The sequence below is a fragment of the Rattus norvegicus genome, chromosome 16, assembly GCF_036323735.1.
Source record: "Rattus norvegicus strain BN/NHsdMcwi chromosome 16, GRCr8, whole genome shotgun sequence".
Taxonomy (NCBI): domain Eukaryota; kingdom Metazoa; phylum Chordata; class Mammalia; order Rodentia; family Muridae; genus Rattus; species Rattus norvegicus.
Genome location: NC_086034.1, coordinates 73,662,316 through 73,684,792, shown reverse-complemented (window position 1 = coordinate 73,684,792; position 22,477 = coordinate 73,662,316). Strand labels below are relative to the sequence as shown.

General features: G+C 47.1%; 1 protein-coding gene across 3 annotated transcripts in view; it reads right to left on the bottom strand.

Annotated features, from left to right (window-relative positions):
• Positions 1 to 22,477, bottom strand: part of Plekha2 (pleckstrin homology domain containing A2) — a 62,731-nt gene that overhangs the window by 19,276 nt on the left and 20,978 nt on the right. For all 3 annotated transcript variants that reach the window (XM_039095213.2, NM_001427342.1, XM_039095214.2), the window contains 6 exon segments: positions 12,460 to 12,516; positions 6,226 to 6,274; positions 4,506 to 4,603; positions 1,390 to 1,530; positions 725 to 871; positions 165 to 233 (listed from right to left, as the gene is read on the bottom strand). In XM_039095213.2, coding sequence (XP_038951141.1) covers positions 165 to 233; positions 725 to 871; positions 1,390 to 1,530; positions 4,506 to 4,603; positions 6,226 to 6,274; positions 12,460 to 12,516 — 561 coding nt within the window.

Below are 22,477 nucleotides of genomic sequence, written 5' to 3'. Positions count from 1 at the left end.
CGCTGGCAGCCATCCGGGCCCTTTTATAATCACATTATAAAGAGACGCAGGTTGGACAGAGATAAGACAAGAAGTGGCTTGGAAGTCTACATGGGCCTGGCTTCCACTCATGCTCACTCTCTGTTTCTCAGACCTCTCAGGAGGGACCCGAACCCTCTACCTACCTGCTCGCACTTGAAGTAGCAGATGGTAAAGTCATCGAGGGCAAAGAAGCGCCGTTTCCAACTCTTCCGCTGAAAGGAAAAACAAGGAGTCAAACCATCAAGGACAGGTCTCCAGAGCCGGGACTGGCACTGTCACAGAAAATGCCCAGACACCATGGAAGCCAGGCTGCCATCTTCAGCAGGGACAAAGAACAGGAACAATTGGAGTATGAAGTCAGTGAAAGGCCTAGGCCTCCATCTGAGCTCCCATCTTCCCAGGGACCAAGCACCTAATGCCTGAAGAGCACCTGAAGGTCCTTCTCTGCTGCCACCGGAAGCTTCTACTGTGCCAGCTAGTTTTAAATCAACTTGACACAGTCTGAGAGGAGGGAACCTCAATTGAGAAAATGCCTTCATAAGATGGGGCTACAGGCAAGCCTTCTGGGGGACTAATGGCCAGTTCCGAGTGGCAGTTAGCACAGAGGGGTACAGCTCCTCCTCTCACCGTCCTCTGCTCCATCCGTGCTCTCTGGGTCCCAGGGGCATCAGAACCCCAGCGTGGCCCCCATGCTGGCACTCACCACGTTCCCTTGCTTCACACAGTAGCCACTCTTAATAAGAGAAGGCCCGCTGGGGGGACGGCAGCCTGACGTGGGGACGTAGCTCTGAGACCTTCGCAGGAAGGCGTGAGTCCCTGGCTCGCTCCCTTCCGGCCCATCCCCACCATTCTACGAGGAAACAGAGGCACTGTTAACACCCCGGCCACTCCCCTGCGCAGACCAGCCCCTCCCAACCTCCCCGCCACACCTCTGGCTTTTTCGGTACAATGTCAAAGAACTAAGAACCGACTTTGACTCCAACTAGTCTGTGCTCTACTGAGTGTTTTCCCGAAGAACAACAATGGCTAAGAAGAAGAGGAGGAAGAGGAAGGAGGCAACACAGAACCGTAGAAGGCACAAGCACACAGACAGGGCTGCAGACTTTTACCCCACTGCCTCCCTCAGCCCCACTGCCTTTACATTTTATGAGTGCTCACTGCCTGGGTCTTAAGCAAAAGCACAGAGGCCGCACATCCTCAAGATGTCATGGCCCCAACCTCTACCTTGGCACCGACCACATCCACCCTGCACTGAATCGCCCGGGTCATCTTCTTCACTAGCTCCCCCATTCTAATGCTTTGGGCTGGTCCTTGGGCACAATGGACATGTCTTCACTGTCCCTGCACGGCACCCCTAGGCAATGGCACCTGGCTGATGGGTGTCTGCACCACCACTCCCCCGATGATCTCAGTCTTGTAGGCCACCTGCGGTTTCTTCTCTAGGGTGGGAGGAGCTGTCAGGTTTTTGAGAACTTCTGTGGCCACGGGTACCGTCCCAGCCTTGGGTACCTAGGAAGAACGGTGATATGGTCAGCAAAAAATAGAAAGCTTAGGAAGAGCTCGGAACCACAAACAGGATGTGGGGAGAAATGGAAAGCTAATTTACTAAACTATGGTGAGAACACTCTTCTCCCCAGCTCTTTCATGAATATCCAAACCCAAATATGAGGAACTCTCTCACACAGACACACACACGCACACACACACATACACACACACGCATACACACACACATACACACACACATACACACACACATACATACACACATACACACACATACACACACATACATACACACATACACACACATACACACACATACACACACACATACACACATACACACATACATACACACACATACATACACATACACACACATACATATACATACACACACATACACACATACACACATACACACACACATACATACACACATACACACACATACACACACATACATACACACACATACACACACATACACACACATACACACACATACACACACACATACACACACACATACACACACACATACACACACATACACACACATACACACATACATACACACACATACACACATACACACACACATACACATACACATACACATACACACACACAGAAAGATACTTCCTGTAAATTATACACATATACACATAATACAATAACACACAAGGGCATATACTTATATGTACACATACATATACACACACACATATACATGACACATCAAACACATACATATATATATACACGCATATATATATAGATAAATATACTATATACATACATTCACAAACACAGGCATATATACAGACATACACAGACACAGACATATATACACATACACATATATGCATATACACATATATGCATATACACATATACACACAGGCACCTATATACACATACACATACATATACATGCATATAGATATATATATACATGTACACATATATCCACACATACACACAAAGATACACATAACACATAAGCATATATATGCATCATATACATACATGTAGATATACACACATATACACATACACACATAGATACACATGCACACACCCTATACACACATATATACACACAAACACATACACACATATGTATATCACACATATACATACGCACACAAGCACAACACACACATACAAATACATAAACATACACACAGAATAAACTTACTGCATGCCTATAGGATGAGCTAACCCTGGTTAGAAAGCGAAAAATAGACATGAGCCCTATCCTATTGACAGTCACATATATCCTAGTATTTAGACTGAACAAAAAATTCTCAGCAAAACAAGGAGCCAGAAAAAATGAACAGGGCATGGTAGAATATATACATGTGTATATGTGCATGTGTGCACGTGTGTGTACACAGACATGCGCACACATGACATGCTCACACACACCTATATCCTGCCACCACCTTTTCAAATCAGCCCAGCAATTCACCCTTCTCCTCTCCTTCAGTGGCCTGACGTGTAGCAGTCCATAACATGGCCCAGCCAGTGCCAAGGAGAGTGTTCAGCTCCCCGCTGTGTCCTCTTAGCTCGGGAGCACGGATTTTCTCAATTTACATATAAGGTACACACAGATCATTTATGGTGTGTCCTTTACTCCTAAGATAATAACTACCACTACCTCTGCAAGTCACCCTTGTTAATTCTCTGTGGGTATCTGAGGTAGCAGGCCATACCCACAGCCCAGAGACAGCACACAGGGAGACCTGTCATCCACCAGCCTTGCCTTACCCTCTCGATATGCAGGGTTACCAGAACAGTAAACAGTTGTCACTCAACTTAAATAGCTACCATTTACCCTGCTTGGCTCCAACAACACAGATGCTACTACTAGTCGTTGGAACCCTATGGTTTCTGGAAGAACAATTTGTCCTGGAGATGGGCATTTTAATTCAAAGTCATGGCAAGACCAGCACTTCTGATTTGTACAACACAGAATTTCTGTTTTCAGCAACTGTGATAGACCAGACTCTGTCTTGCTGAATTTCGTCTTGCCCTTTCCCCCCAAAGCAGTTTCGCTACCGTTACTAAACATTCGCCGTGTTAGATGCTTGGTCCCCAGCACGCAGCGCTATTGGGAGGCAGGGGAACTTTGCAGAGATGGCGCAGAGTGGGAAAGTTGGGTCCCTGGGCATATGCCTTTTGTGGGGATATTGGGACCCCAGTGCTTTCTTGTTCTGTTCTCTGCTTCCCAACCACTAGGAGATGAACAAGTTTCCCACACCACATGCTCCACCTTAATATTCGGCCTCACCACAGCTCCAAAACAACAGGGATAAAGCCCATGAGCTACACAAACAAAAACCACGATCGGTAATTAACCTTTCCTTCTTATAACTTGATTGTTTCAAGCAGGTTATCACAGTGCTGGGAAGCTAACACATTTTTTTTTCCTTCCTTTCTTTCTTTGTTTTAAAAATATTTCTATGGAATAGGAAATAGAATCTTCATTAGCCAAGTCCTGGAAAAAGAGAGTACTTAACACATCCATGAACAAGTTTCAAAGTTCACAAAGCTCTTAAACAGAAGACATTTCCAGGCCCAACTAAGAATATCCCCCAAACTGGAAAGAAATAGACCTGAGTTCCTCCTCGTTGGCTTTCCCCATCCTTCTTCCTCTTGTCAGTAATCCCTTTTCCAACACTACAGCCATGAATCAGCATCCCACAATTACCCAGATCATGGCTGACAGAAGCCCTCCTAGGAAGCACAAAAAGAGACACCCCATAAACTTCCTCTTGAACTCGATTCAAACTCAAACTCTCAAGTTCACTTGTAGTTGTTAGCCAATAGCCAAGCAGAGGTTAGAGAGAACCAGATCTTCACAGGCCCTGAGGTGAATCCCTGCTGCCTTCTGAGCTCTGCCCCTTCCCTACTGAGGTCAAGAGCCTGGACACCCCACTTTCCCTACCAGAAAGGACACAAGGTATACTTACAGTGATCTTGCTGGCTTGGTTCAAGGCTTCTACCCAGTCCTTCAGATCTTTCTGGTCATTGGCTTGAAGAAAATATCTCTGAGACAGAGCATTGATAACTATCAAAGCAACAGGGAAGGAAAAAGAAGGTACTGGGTCAGAATTGGGAGACCACAAGAGCCCAGAAAGTTACGGTGTCTGAGGTGACAAGATCCATGAAGGCCATTCAGAAGATCAAGAACCAGTCCATGGGGTTAAGTCACTTGCATAGTCAGAAGCAGCAGAACCCAGCAACTCACTGGGTGACCAGAATGACACTGGCATTAACGGTGGCCACCAGTAAGACACTGGAAGCACAGGCTTGCTGGTGCATTTAGTTGGGACCCTGGGGCTTGCTTCTACCGGTATGATCTTGTCTGGGGAGATGGGAAATGGAACAACACTTGCTTGAGACCTTGACCTCATTTCAACCTGCTCTTTCCTCTGGGCATTTCCTTAGTCAACAGCTTACCTCGATTGATTGATTGATTGATTGATTGATTGATTGATGGATGGATGAATGGATATTATTATCACTAATAGAACTTTAGATAAGCTGACCACAAAATTTGAAGAGTCATTTCTAAACTTAAGCAATGATATTTGGAAGAAAACAGGAAAAAAAAAAGAGTGCCAACCTGAAGTTGGGAAAAGGGAGTTACTTCGTCCCTCTGGCCTAAGTCTGAAGTCAAGAAGCCGTTGCAGAGCAGAAAAAGAACTCGCTGTTTTCATTCCCATAACGAATATTTATTGAGGACCCACTATGTGCCAGCAGCCAGCTTATGTGCTGAGAACGTGCAGTGACAAAGCAGGAAGTGACTTTGCCTCCCTGAATCTCCTGTTCAGAGCCTCCCTGGACACAGAATTTGCTTAGAGTGAGGGTAGTCTCAGTGACTGAGCGGTTTCACTGACTAACCACAGACAGGCCTTGATGGAGTGGCTCTGCACCTTCACCACCCTCATCTCCCTACTGCAACTCATTTGGCAATCTTGAGACTCTCAATATGCCTTCCTTCATTTTAATTCTTCCCTGCCTTTCCCCAATTTCTCAGACCTTATCGTGTCCTGAGTACATCACTGCTCGATTCTAAAGGGAAGGCTCCCAGAAACTTCTCTGAGATGCTTCCTATCCACCTTAAAGAGCAACACAGCTCAGCTCATAATCTCAGCACATTGGAGTCTGGGTGCAACAGAGGCAAAATGCCAGGCCAGCTTTGGCATGGGAGATTGGGGAGAAAAAGAAGGGGGGCTGGAGAGATGGCTCAGTGGTTAGGAGCACTGACTGCTCTTCCCTAGGTCCTGAGTTCAAATCCCAGCAACCACATGGTGGCTCACAACCATCTGCAATGATATCCGATGACCTCATCTGGTGTGTCTGAAGAAGGCGACAGTGTACTCACATACATAAAATAAATAAATCTTTAAAAAAAAAAAAAAAAGAAGGGGAAGGAGGACGAGAAAGAAAGTCAGGAAACAGACAGTCAACAGAGGCCAGCCTGGCTAAAATACTGCTGTCCCCTGTGTGCCTCATCGCAAGGTATTAAAAATCTTTGCTGGGGTACTACTCGGTACCCAGACCGCACTGTCCTCTAAGATATGCAGACATATAGGATACAATTCCCATGCGATCACAAGGTTGTCTTCCACCAAAAAGAAGTTAACACAAGTCTGTGGAGAAAACCCACTGTGGCCCAGTACTTACCGAAGCAGAATGGAGTTTTAGGCTTCTGCTTTGGGGTAGCTATGCTCACCTATATGAAATAAAAACAAAAAGGGAGGTCAATGTGTTGCCATCCGTGGGGGAAATGTTTGCCTTGAAAATATTTCATACATAAAAAGAGCATATCAAATACATGTATAGTTGAAGACCAAGAATTGAGAGTCTTGCCTCCATCCCTTAAAAAATGGGCATGACCAGTTCTATTCCTGAGAGCAGGGCTTCTCGCCCTTCCTGACGCAGCAACCCTTTTTAATGTGCAGCTCTTCCTGTTGTGGTGACAACAAGTTCATTTCATTGCTACTTCATAACTGTAATTTTGCTACTGTAATGAATCATAATATAAGTATCTGATATGCTTGATGGTGATAAGTGACCCCCGTGAAAGGGACATCTGACTCCCAGAGGGGGTCGCAGCCCTCAGGTTGAGAAACACTGTCTTAGATGCTCACTATAAACATCCATGGCAGAATTTCTACCATCCACGTAACTGGTACCCTGATGCCTGTATTAACTTTTGTCTCTGCAAGAACACTCTAAAAGCCACTGAGGTCCAGACAAGATTTTCTCTGAGCCACAAGATCTAGCAGAGTCCCATTCATTCTAGCAGGTTTCTACTATGCTCTCAAGAGCTAACCCCCTTTTCCCAGAACTGTCTCCCAACATAAGGTACTTAGGGCATACAGACTCTGATCAAAGCAGAGGGGAACGGCAGGCACTCCTGCATTTAGATATGCTGTCCAAAGGCCTAGTTATCTATGCTGGCCATGAGCAAAGGCAACTCTGTAGCAGCCCAGAGAGCAGCCGACAGATGGGTGAGCTCACCTGGATATACTCAAGAGCAGGGCCTGTGAAGACAGGGACACTGGTGTACTCTCCCTAGGTTTTACAGTCCTGCTCCTTCTATGGGTATTGCTGAGTATCTGCATAGGAGCCCACGTCACTCAGGCTCACGATCCATCACTGCCTACGAAGACCTGGTGATTATCCACCAAGTGGACGCTGCTTCAGCCATACTGGAGCACCCCATCCATTTCACTCAACTAGTGATGCCTAGAGATACAGCACCTACCACAGAAACCATCCACATACAGTCGCCATCCTGCCCTGTCTCTCAGTCCCCTTCTATGTTTCCCGAGACTTCTTAGTCTCCTCTCTGGACTCTGGGGCTTGGAATTAGAAACAGGGATTAAAGTCTTGAGGTGAAAGCGATGTCACTTTGAGGCTCACAGTTGCTAAGATCTAACACTGATTGGCTAACCTAACTGGTTTCTAGGCTCTTGCTCTTGAACCTAAAGTTGACCTTAGGGTCAAGTCTTCCTAGAGACCCGCCTTGATTCCTTAGGCAAAATAACATTGCCCCGAATACTCAACAGGAACTGAGGGGACCCCCTATAAAACATCAAATAGTAGAGGTTTGTTTTGGAACCAGTCTCAGATCATAGGTGTGTGACCTCCATTACATGTTCTGTCAGGAAAAGAATCACAGCCATGCTCCTATGGACTTAACAGAAGCATCAAATATATCAGTGCAAGACATGAAGGAGAGACGATTAGTCAGGCAACGCAGCATACATTTGCAATCCCAGCACTTGGGAGGCTGAGACAAAGGATCTTGGTTTTCAAGTCATCCTCCAAAGCAAGTTTCAGGCTAGCTTTGGTTACATGGGTGAACCCCATCTTAAAACAAATCACACACCCACATATAATGGTGGTGGTAGTGGTGATGATGATGATGATGATGGCGACGACAATGATGATAACTTTAAAATATGACCTAAAATTTACCTATCTTCAAACATTAAAAAAAAACATGCATGGCATTTTCAATGTTAATAATTAAATGTCTGTATAACATTACATCATCCTCAGTGACAAGTATTTAAAACCCAAGATGTCACATGACCCCTGTTTCTGCAGGTGCAAGAATGAAGGACTGCATCTACTGATGACCCTTCCTACTAGCAGAATCCCAAGGCTGCCCAGACTATCACCAAGGGAGGGAGAGACTACATAGATGTGTGTGTGCGCGCGCATTCGTTCCACTGTATTGATGAGGAAACCCTGAATCGAGGTGGAGGCCAGGTGGCCTAAGAAAGTTCTGAAACCCACCAAGAGGAGCTCAGACAGACAACCAGCTGTAGTCATGCCTACACGCTCCACAGTAGCATTTAGGAGGCTGCCAGTCCTGGCCCTGTTTTCCTGGGGTACAGTCCAAGCCACTTGCTGATCTGCAGCTACTCATTTCGTGGCTGTGACCCTCAGCGTTTGTGTTCCCAGGCAGCCTCCAGTCCTCTGCCTGTGCTGTGCTCCACTGGGCAGAGCGGGGCGGAGCTGGCCGGGGGCGGAGCTGGGCGGGGGGCGGAGCTGGCAGAGCAGGGCGGGGCTGGGTGAGGCGGGGCTGGGTTCCTGTATTAACCCTGAGTGTCACAGAGTTGCTGTATTCTGGGCCTGGGAACCCACCCACCTCCCAGCTTCTTTTTCATCCAGCTGGCAATCTCGATGGCGTTGAAAAGCTTGGTCCCAGAGATCCTCTCTACCTTGCCTGGGAGCATCACCCTCTCTTGGACAGACTCATATTTATCACGGGCTGGGCAGAGTCCCACTGGCTGACCCTTTGACCCTACGTGGATTACAAATGATCATGCTCACTGTGCTGATTAGTCAGCCTGGGAAAATGCTATCTGTGCAGTTAGTGTGAGAACCAGAGCTTCCAAAGGCAACACGTGGCTTCTCTGCTTGTTCGCGTCCGGGAACGCACTTTAGTCGGGAGGTCCGTATGCATGGGCATTTATAGTGTGCCCCGGCCTCATGGCTTAGCGTGGAAGTGTTGCTGGGCAAAGTAATTCATTGCCAAACTAATGAGATTAACCCCAGTTCTGTCCTGACTAGCTGTGGGCCAGGGTTGAGAACCTCCACAGATCAGTTTCTCCCTTAGGAATGCTATTGTGAAAAGGTAAATGTTCTTCTCACAGACACAGGGGCATGGGAAATTAATTTGTCCACCTGTGGCTATGTCCACAAGCAGGGCCGTTGCAGAACTCTGACTTTGGCCTCTCTTTCTCCCTGACTGCCTGCCCCCAGAGGCTTGAACAACCCCTCCCACTCCCCCACCCCCACACCCCAACCCCACCCCACCCCACCCCCGCCATCCACTTTCCACTTGGTGAAAGCGTCAGGCTACAGTAGCCATCTTCAAACACAGGAAGAGCATAGGCCCTAAAGGAAGCAGTGTGGCCACAGGTGGGTGAGGACATCCACCAGTCTGACTCAAGTGAGGGCACCCAGGCACAAACATCTCAGCACCACAAGGTGGCCACAGTTGAGTCACTGCTCAACAGTGGCTGACTGGCAGGTCCTGTGAGCACGCCAGTAGGGGTGCGAAGAAAAAAGTGCCAATGGAGCCCCCCACAAGTACCACTAAGAGCCACTTGGCAGTGGGACAGTCTTGGGAGCTTTCAATTATCAGACACAGTTAACAACCCCTGCATCGGGACACTGTGAGAGACAGCCACACCCTGTCTGCCATTGGCCGGAAGTGAGGTCTCTCCAGTACCCAGGACAAGAGCAGAAGAAAGCCTTGGAGAACTCAAAAGCGTGCTCCAGTGTCTGGGGAGAGATCGTCCCACAACAAAGAAGCCACCAACACAATTATCAGAGGCCTTTCAAGTTGGTACATACGTAAGCATATTTATCTGGAACTGCGTCAGTACTCTTCAGTGAACTCTCTAGAGCAGGGCTTCTCGGCCTTCCTAACACCGCGGCCCTTTACAGTTCCTCATGCTGTCGTGCCACCCAACCGTAAAGTTACTTTTTGCTGCTTCCTAATTGTAATTTTGCTACAGTTATGAGCTGTAATGTAAATATCTCTGATTGCCTTTGGTCTTAGGTAACTCCTGTGAAAGGGTCACTTGACACCTCAAGGGGTCACGACTCACAGGTTAACAATCGCTGTACTCAAACATCCATACCCCTCCGCGCTTGGCCCACAACTCACAAGCAGTTGGCTATAATGCAAAGGTGGCATCATAGACTAGTCCCCGTTATTTTCCAGTTTCCAGACGGGTTCTGTTGTCATTATGCCCTGGAGATAGATACTTCCACCTCTGGGTTGTCTCTCTGGAGGACAGCCCCTCCCCCCACCTCTCCTCCATCCCTTACCCCTGACCCCACCCCTAACATGCCGACCCCATCTCCCCTACACTAGCCTTCCAGAGACCAGGGACAAAACAAACCAGTCTGTCTCACACTATGCAAACACTTGACCCCAGGAGTGACCTAAGGATGACAAGAAGGAGGAGGAAGAGGAGGAGGAGGAGGAGAAGGAGGAGGAAGAAGACAGACAGACATGTGGATTGATGTCTGTGTGTCAGACAGACAGACAGATGAGGACCTGGGTTGTTCTGGCAGTGCGTCAGCTGGAGTAAAGTTACTCAGCGACCTGTGACCTAACCCAGTGGCAGTTGTAGGTTTTTCTAAGACCTGTGAGGTTTGCCTGTCTCAGGAAGAGGGGCGGGGGGGGGGGTTGGGGGGGGAGTCAGGGTCATCCTTTCTAAATGAGGCAGAGGATACCGAAAGCCTTCTCTGAGCTGCATTTATAAACCATGATTCAGCAGGAGATTATATTCACTGGCCAAAAAAAAAAAAAAGCGCTCCCCCTCACACAGGAGACGGTTTCAGTTTTCATCTTTGACAGGGTTTTCTGCTCCCCCTCCCTCCCAATTTTCCTTCTGGAGAAATGACCTAATGAGCTCTCAGCGGAGGAGAAGAAAGGGCCCCCTATGGGGGGCAGGGGTTGGGCTGGGCTGCCCGGGGCCTGGAGAGGCTGCCACATTTCTTATCAAGAGGCATGCACAAATTGCCTGCAGCTGTGCAAAGCTGCACTTTAACCACGGCTCTTCCCCCGAGGCCATTACCTCCCCTCTAATCAGCTTAACCACTGCCCAGCATCTTCTCCCTCTGCACTGAGATCTATCTGCCGCTGGCAGGCATGGGATAAGCCCGCCGGTCCCGCCGAAGATGGCCACTTCTCTCAGGACATCTCTTGACTCCCATCTTCAGTGGGAGCTTCTCACAGATCTTAAATCTGTTGCCAGATGAACTTGGGAGATCCTTAGCTCAACCCCCTAGCCTTTAGGACCTCAAAGTCCCTCGGGTGGGAGGGGCCAGGGAAGAAAGCAGCAGCCTCTGTGTGGACAGGCAGGAGGGTCAGGACTTCGGCTTTGGATCTGGCTGGGTGCCACCTGGCTTCCCTCCTGCTTTCTGAAGAGGATCTAAATCCCTGGCTTTTTTTTTTTAAACAGTTCTGCATCAAGGGTCAGCAGCCGTGGCTGCCCCAGGGAGGGGCTGCTAAAAACAGCTGAATTCAGCAGTTTTTTTGTGACAGTTGTTCATTGGCCCTAGCCCCAGGTCTCGGAGAAGAACAAGAGTTGCTCTTGCCCCTACATGAATGCTGGAAGGGGGTACAGACTGCCAGGGGCCTGCCATGCTTCCCAGAAGGTAGCCAGATGTTGGGTATGGTCCTGGCATAATTTAGGGCCAAGCATTCTGTCTGGAGAATTGGTAAAATTCCAGGAGGCCTGAGCCATTTCCAAGATGGATGCTGGCCATTAACTTCACACTTTGAGAGAATCCTTTACTGGATCAGGGTCATTGTCCCTGTGTCCTTTTGTTCTAATTACAAAAGAAGAAGTTACATCCTATGTGGTACTTTATTTCAGATGTGATGTGCCTCCCAGAGGCCAGTGTTTAACAGCAGGAACTCTTAGGAGGTGCAGCTCCACAGGAAGTCCTTAAATGATTAGGGACACCCTTAGGCGAGATTATAGGTATCCAGTCCCTCTATAATTTGCTTCTTAGCCATGAGGTAAGAAACTGGCCACCACTGCTTCTGACATAATGTGCTACCCGAAATCATGACTAAGACCTCAAACAGTGTGACCCAAAGTAAGCCTTTTCTCTTCAGAGAGTACCTCAAATGTCCCTACAGGTCTGCAGCGATGGCTAGCTGGCAGATCCAAAGAATAAGAAGCTGTGGGACTCCCTCTCCACTGCCAACCATCACCACAAAATAGCAGATGTCTGGGAAAGGGAAACATGGATGGTAATGTCTGTGAAGGCTCCCGAAGGCTCAGAGCCCCAGGATGTAGAAATTTCTCGTGCTTAAACATTAAGCCTGCTTCAAGAACATGATTCCCCCACCTGCCAAACCAACATTACCTTGGAGATGTAAGTCAGCTGCAGAGATCCAACAGCTCCTGCCCCAACTGCCAGGTTCTGAAAGACAAAGGTATTTTCTTAAGATGTGGGCTGTGTGAGGGCCCCAAGCAGCAATAAGAGATAGGGCCACTGTTGTGGTCTCATCTGTGCCACTGTAGCCTTGGGCAAGTCCCCTTGCTCACCTACAAGACACCAGTGATAAATCTAGGGGAAAATAGTAACATTAACAGTACCTGCTGTGTTTTATAAAAAAGAAAAAGGAGCCAGGGTTATGTTTGGTAGAGTGAGATAGGGTGTGGGGGAAGGGGGTGCCTCTGTGGGCCCATCCCTTCCTCCTAAGTATAGTGTGGAATAGAGTTTATTTAGGACATGAGGAGGGGAATTGAGGGGGGAGGGGGAGAGAGAGAGAGAAAGAGAGAGAGAGAAGAAGAAGAAGAAGAAGAAGAAGAAGAAGAAGAAGAAGAAGAAGAAGAAGAAGAAGAAGAAGAAGAAGAGGAGGAGGAGGAGGAGGAGGAGGAGGAGGAGGAGGAGGAGGAAGAAGAGGAGGAGGAGGAGGGAGGAGGAAGAGGAAGAGGAGGAGAGGAGGAGAGGCCCACCATGAGGCCATGAACACATGGAGAATGAGGAGGGGAGGGGAATGGGGAAAGAAGAGACAAAGGTGGGGAGGAGGGTAAGAGAGTAAGAAATCAAGAGAGCAAGAGAGGAAGAGAGTGAGGAGGGGACAAGCAGCACCTTTTACAGTGAGTCAGGCACACCTGGCCATTGCCTAGAGGGGAGGAGCCTAGAAGAAATGCTAATAGTACCCCTCACCTTCTTACTCTAGGACAGGGGTTAGCTGTGTATATGCCACCATTTAACTGGCCCCTGGTATCCCCTGGTGTACAAAACAAAACAAAACAGAGGCAATCTGAGTTGCCCTTATTTAAACCAAAATGGTTGAGATTTCAGGGTTTTGTTTTGTGTCCTCTTTTCCTTTTCTGGGGGTGAGAGTTACTAGTGGGCGGTTTGATCCACCTCCCTCTGCCTCCTGGGTGATGAGATTACAGGTATATGTCACCACAACAGGCACTTAGACATTTTACATAAAAAATGGGAAGTCCCGAGGAATTTCATTTGTGCAGTCATATGCCCATGATACAGATTGCCTGAGGGCCGTAATTTTAGACAATGATTTTTGGTCCTCTGTGTTCTGGCTGTAACACACTGCCACATGAGGCTAGGTGTAGAATTTTCTACTTGTCATCACATCCACATTCAGAAAACTACAGATTTGACATCATTTCAGACTCTCAATTTTTTTTTTTTTAAAGCTCGGGAATTTTCCGCTGACAGCCCCACCCTCGCAGCACAGGGAAGGCACGAAGTTAACCCAGGGAAGGATCTCAATATGGAATTTCCCTGGCACACAGGGGTGCTCTGACAGTGTGGCCCCATGACATCTTCTCTGCACAGCCAAGCTGACCTGGATGTCTTTGTCCTATTTCTGTCATTTCAAATCCATTTCTTAACATGTAGGATGATAGAGGTGTTTTTTTTCTTCATCTGCCTGCGAGCTTACTTTGCAGGACGACGATAATACATGCCAAATGAAACTACTGTCTGAACGAAAAGATAAGACCGCTAAGAGAACATACTACAAAAGCAGCAAGAATGGCTAAGGTTTCTGAGCAGGGGCAATGCTAGCCTACCACATTCAACAGCGTGGGTTCCATCTCAGAACTGCAGAACACAACACAGAAACAACTCTTAAAAAGCACAGCAGAGAACTCCAAATGCGGAGTCAGCAAAATTCCACCATGATAGACACTTCCTGGCTTCCTGATTTCTGTTAAAGGAAAATATATGCTGAGGTAGCAACCAACATTAGAAATCACACCAAGGAAGTTCCCGAGAGATAGACAGAAAACTCATTCCTTATAACCTGAGAGCCCGTCTGAGAACTCGCTCCTATAATCTGAGAGTCCATTGAGAACTTCTTCCCATAGCCAGGGAGTCCATTGAGAACCCATTCCCATAGCCCAGGAGTCCATTGAGAACCCATTCCCATTGCCTGGGAGTCCATTGAGAATCCACTCCCACAGCCTGAGCCTGCAGCTCCAAAACTCACACCATTATCCTCCAGGAGAACAATGGAAGCCCCCACTACATGGGGGTTATCTCTAAGCAATGGAAGGAACAAAATCTTGGATAAGGAAAGTTAGTAAATTTCTCTAAGTATTAGCAGTGAAGTGGTCTACCATTTTAGAAGAAATATCTTAGGTGGAGAGATGGCCCAGGGGTTAAGAGCACTTGCTGCTCTTACAGAGGACCCAGTTTGATTCCTAGCACCTACACGGTGGCCCACCACTGTCTCTAACTCCAGTTCTAGGGGCTCTGATGGCCTCCTATGGTTTCACAGGCACTAGGTGCACATGGTACACAGATATGCATGCAGGCAAAACACCATATTCATAAAATAATTTTATAAAAGAAAATTCAGAAAAAGAAATATCTTAGATTTGGGAAGGACATTCTAGCCTGTTACCCAAATTTAACTCACATCTCTGAAGTAAATTCAGTTTGTCGAGTTTCCTGTTTATAAGGAAACCAATGGGACTAACACAGCCATTTAATAAGAGCGCTGAATCTCAGTGACAGACTAAAAAAAAAAAGACTCTATTACAATCATTTACATATGAAATATGAAGTCTGAGGAAATGCCTCTGAGGGTCTGAGAGTGCAGTTCAGTGGTAGAACACGTTCTGAGCATCTATGGGGTCTTCACTATCACACCCCCTCCAAGTTCTGCAAAAATAAAAAAATAAAAAAAATAAATAAATAAATAAGAGTTACCCTCAAGTGTGCAGATGGCTTATTACTTATGCACTGTCCAAACTTTATAATGACTTCTAAAAACTCATTTAAGGAAATCCCTATTGTGTTAAGTAAGATGGGTTCTGTCATTCCGGAGGCAAAAGGCAAACTCCACGTGGAGCCATCACTGTCTGAGAGTAAGGAAAGAATGGCTAAAGGGGCCATGAACTGCTCTGGACAAAGCTGCAGCCCTGCTGGGTAGCAGAGGCAAGCCTTTGTCTCCGCAGCCTCACCGTGGCCTAGAGTTCCAGGGACGTGTGGAGCCCAAGGCTTTCAGGTCTCCTAGGAGCAGCTCACTCTAATTGCAAAAGCCAGAGCCACTGCCCTTTGTAGTATTTACACTACCGATGGCAGACAAGGTCTTCCCTATAGCATACAGGCGGAAAAACCGTGCCAGATGGTGGCCGGGAGAATTCCATAAAAACAGGGTGAGCATAGCGTAAAACAGTCACTGGCCGGCCCCTCAACCAAGCTAATTACAAGATGCAAACACAAGGGTCCAGGGCTACTCTTAAATAACTACTCCCCTCCTCACCCCAAACCACATCTCAGAAGCCTCTGGAGCCCCATCCTGAACTATGAGTGAGGTGGGATGGGGGAGCAACTTGCTCTTTAAGCCACACGTAATAACGGGGTAGATCAGATTTCAAGGACATCAGCCCTCTGCTCTAGCCGCGCAAGCCTCCTCCCACTCGCAGTGAGTTACCCTGGGGACGAGGGTGGGGGAATCGCATGTCTACTCCGCCCTTTCTGCTCTGAGGCACAGATAAATGTTCTCTCCATCCCGGGAAGCCAGGAAAACATGACGAATGTTCGAAATGTTCGAAAGGCTGTTTGCCTACCGCCTCCTACCCATCCAAGGAGGAAATGGTTAACACTGGGGGGGAAACATCCCTAAAATTCCTGAGGCTTCATCCAAAGTAAGACTCAGTATCTGCTCCAATTATTGGATCTACGAGCTTAATGACAACATCTCATCGTTATTGGCCAGAATTCATTGTCATGGTTGCACATGACAGTCCTGGGCAGACGCTTCCTTATCAAACAAGGTTGCACAAAAACACCGGAGCAGCCAGGTGCCAGCATTTAGCACCCAGGAATCAGCACTCAGTACCAGAGTGGCGGGAGGGGCCGCAGCGTTGTGTCCAGAGGTGAAGAAAAAACTCAGGATTCTGCTGAGGCCTTCACTGACTTCTACCAGCTACAAGCTCCTGTCTCTCAACTCACAGACGGATCCTGGACTTTGGGACAGATTCAAACCCCTGGAGAACTCACTTGAGAAAATTCTGGCTTGAGCTTTACCCTCAAAATATAGAGTCTACATCAAATGGGATGGGTTAGGAGACACACATTTCCAAACACTCCCAGTGGTCCCTAAATAGACCTCAGTTTAAGAACAGCTGAGAAATCGGGCAGAACCTAGCCCTGCATGCTCTGTTGCTGTATATTTATTTCCCCGTGAATAAAGGCTCTTCTCACAATGTTAACTGCGCTCTAAGCTTACCGAGGACGTGACTAGGAATATCAAGATGAAGGGTTTTAGTGCTGTGAAGAGACCCGATGACCAAGGCAACTCTTATAAAAGACAACATTCATTGGAGCTGGTTCGCAAGTTCAGACGTTCAGTCCATTATCATCCTGGTGAGAAAGAAGCATGGCAGCATCCAGATAGACATGGTTCTGGGGAATAGGCTGAGAGTTCTACATCTTGATCCAAAGGCAGCAGCATGAGACTGTCTTTCATAGGCAGCCAAGAGGAGAGTAGATTCTACACTGGGTGGAGCCTGAGCTCCACTGGGAGAAGATCTCAAAGCCCCCCCCCCACAAGGCCACCCCTCCTCCAACAAGGCCACACCTCCTCCAACAAGGCCACCCCTCCTCCAACAAAGCCACACCTCCTCCAACAAAGCCACACCTCCTCCAACAAGGCCACACCTCCTCCAACAAAGCCACACCTCCTCCAACAAGGCCACACCTCCTCCAACAAAGCCACACCTCCTCCAACAAAGCCACACCTCTCCCAATAAGGCCACACCTCCTAATAGGGCCACTTCCTATGGTCAAGCATTCAAACATTTAAATAAATCAATGAGGCCCAAACCCATTCAAACCACCACACCAAGTGTCTATAGTCCCAGCACTGAGGAGTCGAGAGAGAGAGAGAGAGAGAGAGAGAGAGAGAGAGAGAGAGAGAGAGAGAGACAGGATTCCATCATAGCCCTGAACAGATATGCCCCACACAAGAGGGTAGCAAAGTGTACTTTATTGGTGCTATGGATGGAAGCCAGTTCCTTCAGGAATGTCCAGCATATAATGTCCAGCCTCTCTCACACCTTTAAATGTGGGACTGAGACTTCTAGAAAGGCAGTATGTTAATCACCTGGGGGAGGTTTTTTTTTTTAAAGATTTATTCTTTATTATATATAAGTACACTGTAGTTGTCTTCAGATACACCAGAAGAGGGCATCGGATCTCTTTACAGATGGTTGTGAGCCACCATGTGGTTGCTGGGAATTGAACTCAGGACCTCTGGAAGAGTAGTCGGGTGCTCTTAACCGCTGAGCCATCTCTCCAGCTCGGGGTGGGGGGAGGTTTTTTTAATTGACACATAATTATCTTACATCGTGGGGTATAGTATGATGATCTAATACAATGCAGTCCTTAGAGAGGAAACAGGAGCACAGCACCAGCAGTCCTCTGGGTAGAGGCTATGAAGAGGGGACGGTGGGAAAAGGAAGCCCCAGCACTATAGCAAGTAACTGGCAACCACCCTGCAGGAGGTCTATAAGTAAGAGTGACCTGCACGCTTCTAGTGAATTTTCTGGAACAGGACAGGTGCCTGTGCACTAACAGGGGACTTTAAGAAGACCTTGCCAACACCTTGCATTTTACTCAAGGTCTCTTCAGCCAGCAAGGATCTCAGAAGACTGGGAAATATTTGGTTTATTCTCTCCCATGACCAAGAAAGAACTGAGCTGCCCACAAAGCCGTGCCTCCACCTTGAGTCCTTCTGTAGAAACAGCAGTTCTCTGTGCTCAAGTTTACTTTGTTACCCACTTCCTAGCAAGAATAGCAGAGAGTCTAGAAACAGCCAGAAGACCCAACTAAAGATTCATCAATCAGCAGGATGTTGGTCCTGACAGCTCTTCAGCTACCATGATTTTCTGTGTGGTTTCTGCAGGAAGCCCGGGGAGAACAGAGCTTGTCATCCCAACGGTCCTTCGGCAGAGTGCAGCATGGGAAACAAGGCAGAGACAGATAAGACTGAGAGACTACTGTACCACACATGCTGCTAAGTGCTTCACAATGCCACCTTACCTCCACAGTCCCATTTCTCAGACACAGAAGCCAAAGATCCAGCAGGTGAGGCAACTGGACCAAGGTCATACAGATGGCAAGTCAGGCCAGATCTCAAACCCAACCCTTTCAGATTGCCAGAGCCTCCACGGTACTTTCCTTCATGCCAGGGCCACTTCCCCTGAGACAATTATCTACAAGTTGATTGTCAATGAAAGGTAAATACAAGAACAGAAGCAGGGTTACACTGAACAGGGTTACACTTAGAGACTTGCCCAGGCTGGGCAGGGCAGGAACTAGTCCAACTGGCTGTTAGGTGCCAAGCTCCAAAAGATCAGGGGTTGAGGGATGGGAAGGGAGGAAGAAGGGTGCCCAGCCAGCAGCAAAGAGTCCAGAAGGCGTCAGTAACTGCTGCTGCCTGCCAGTAGGAGAAGGAAAGCGAGTCCAGGGAGCAATCTCATGCCCAGGGCGTGAGCCCACGTGGCTGCTCGTAGGCTAAAACAACAGCTTTCAACACCAAAGCCAAGACCATCCAGGCTCACAAGGAGGCACCTGTGGCAGGACGGCAAAAGGGAGAGCTGCATTCCACAGTCCTCTTGGAATGAGACTGGCTAAATATAAACGAGGCCAGCTACCCTGGGCCGTTCTTTACCTCCACCCTGTAGGTTCACTTCCAGTTAAAAACTCGTTGGCCCACATGGTGCCCATGGCTGCTTCTCCCATTCTTCGGTTCCAAATGCATATTTTAACCATGCCCTTGTTGGGCAGTCAACATCATAGGACGAAGTGCTGGTTTAACACTCCGGGGTCTCTAGTCCTGGCTGACTATGCTATCACCTTCTTAGACAGGACAGGGATCCTCTGTGTAAGTGTGTTGGCTTCCATATCCCTTGCACCCCTCGCCCAAACCTGATTCCCCAGCCTGAACTTCATAGATGCCCACAAGCAGGCGATTCTGAGGCTTTCCGGAACCTGAATGGCTCTCAAGCATCTTCATCCTTTCTTTAACCCAGCTTCCTCCGAGGGTGCCGAAAACTCAATGTCATTTCCCCTTCCTCTTCTCTCCCCTCCCCAACCTCTCCCAGCTTCCACATCTGTGTCAGTGGATATGAAACATTTTACTATAAATACACAAAGTGTATTTTTTAAAAAATACAACTAGCTACTCGAATGACCCCTGAGGGGGAAACGTGTGGTTTTAAACAAAGAGAAAACAACTACAATGTATCCTGTTCAAAAGCTTAGCTGAAGCAACATGGCATTAACCTATTGTGATGTTTAGTCTCTTTTATCCATCATTTAAGAATTGGAGGGGTTGGGGATTTAGCTCAGTGGTAGAGCGCTTGCCTAGCAAGTGCAAGGCCCTGGGTTTGGTCCCCAGCTCCGAAAAAAAGAAAAAAGAAAAAAAAGTGAAAAAGAATTGGCAAAAATGCAGCACAGGGATGCTAGAGTTTAACTAGTTTGCTCCTACAGTCTCCTAACAGGGCAGCTCTCCCAGCTCATAACTAGCTGACACACCAAAGAATTTCATTAGCACAAAAGAAACAAAATGAAGTAAATTCAAAAGCATTCACCAGACATCCAGGGGTCAGCTGGCAGAAGCCTGCTGCTCGCAGTTAATTAATATTTATTAAGCACCTCTTACTTTCCTGGCCCCAAAAACATTACAGAAGTCTCAAAGTCATCCTTGAACATACTATGTAACAATGTTTCTGTATTTAACAGAGAGAGAACTAAGTCAGACTGACTAGCTTGCTACAGAGCTCCAGGCTGATAGGTGCTCACTGCCTGTATCAGGAGATTTGCCCACTGCCCCTCACACTTGTACTCTTGACATGGTCTTTGTTTTTGTTTGCTTGTCTGTTTGTTCATTTTTGGAGACAGTGTTTCTCTGTGTAACAGTCCTGGTTAGCCTGGAACTCACTCTGGAGACCTTGCTGGCCTCGAACTCAGAGATCTACCTGCCTCGACCTCCCCAGTGCTGGGACTAAACACATTAGCCACTACCGACCCGCTTAACTTGGTCTGTGTTATCACTTTTCTTTTCTTAAATTTGTCTAATATAACTAGCATACTCCTCTATATCACCAGGGCTCCTCCTTCATAAGAGAACCATGCCCTCTGGCTCCCAAAGATCATAATCTCTTGGCTATAATCCTGTGGTTATCAATTTGAATTATATTATATATGGGGATGTATAATTCTAAGTGTTATTTGGTTGATTTGAAATTTAAATAAGGCATGAGCATATACTTTAAAAGTTTGGGGTTTTTTGGCTAAGTTTGATAACCTGAGTTTCATCCCTTGGACTCACATGAGGGAAAAGTAAAGCCAAATCCCCCTTTCAAATTGATTTCTGACCTCCACATACACACAGAGACATGGGCATTGTCATTTTTTAAAAAATATCCATGGCTTCTAAAATATACAAATTTATGATTTACCCCATTACATTTTTTTTGGCTTATAAATATAACTTTCTAGCTAAGCAGAGAAGAGACTCGGGGTAGAGCACCTGCCTAACATCCACAGAGCACTAGATCCAAGCTCCCAGAACCACAAAAGCATATGATTTTATAAATGGAGACTGTGAAGAGGCCTACCCGTAAATACTGCTATACAAAAGCTACCCTTCTGATTAGTCTACATCACTCCTACAGTCAGCCCCCTGGTCTAACCTTCTCCTCCCTCACCCAGTCAGTAACCCTGTCCTCCCTTGGTTCCCACCATTCACCATGCCAGACACAGCTATGAAAGTGAAGACTGAATCGAGTTGGAGACCTCAAGTTGTTGGAGATTACCAGAGCCACAGGATGTCTGCCAGAGAGATGAGATGCCCACCAGGGAGACCTACAGCCAGGGAATGGAACCAACCCAGCAGAGAGAAGTGCATTATGGTCCCCGAAGCTGAAAGGGAAAAGTCAGCTAAGCCCTTTGATTTCAGACACAGAACTATAGGATTTGGAATTGCCCCTGTTGGGTTTTTAAATCTTGTTTTGGTTCAGTATTTCCTGGCTGTTTCTGTGTTCCTCTATTTTGGAATGGTAATGTATATTCTATATTAATATATGTTAGAAGGAAGTAATTTACTTTTTGATTTTACAGGGGGTTACAGTTATGAGATTGCTCTGAGTCCCAGAAGAGACTTTAGACTTTAAACAGTCTTGAGACTAAAAGACTGGGGACTTTTGAAACTGAACTAAAAGCATTTGATTATGCTGTAGCCACAAGCCCATGAGAGCCAAGGAGTGCAAGGTAGTGGTTTCAATGGGGATGACCCCAATAGATACATATATTTAAATGCTTGGTCCCCAATTGGTGGAACTGTTTGGGAAGGATTAGGAGGTGTGGCCTTGTTGGAGGAGGAACATTGCTGGGGGTGGGCTTTGAGGTTTCAAAAGCCCACTCCTGGCCCAGTTCATGTTCATTCATTCTTATTGTCTCTCCCCCCTCCCTCTGTCTTCCTCTCTCCACCACCCCCCCATCCCTTCCTCTCTCCATCATGGCTGTTGACTCGACATTTATGCTTTCAGAAATTTCCCCAGCATCACGCCTTCCTGTTGCCATACTCCCGGCCATAATGGTCATGAACTCTTGCCCTCTGGAACCTTGAGCTGCAATAAACTCTTCCTTCTATAAGTCATCTTAATCATTGTGTTATAGCAATAGGAAAGGAACTAAGACACATATATATATAGTCAGTCATCAACCACAGAAAGCCAATCTATCTTTCAAAAAAAAAAAAAACCTACAAACTAAGATTTAAAAAAAATAAGACTATTAAAAAGAAAAGACTTTCACAAACCGACTGGGAAAGAGTTGAAGGTTACAAGATGCCCATCTATCCGTGAACTTGGTAGGTAGATAC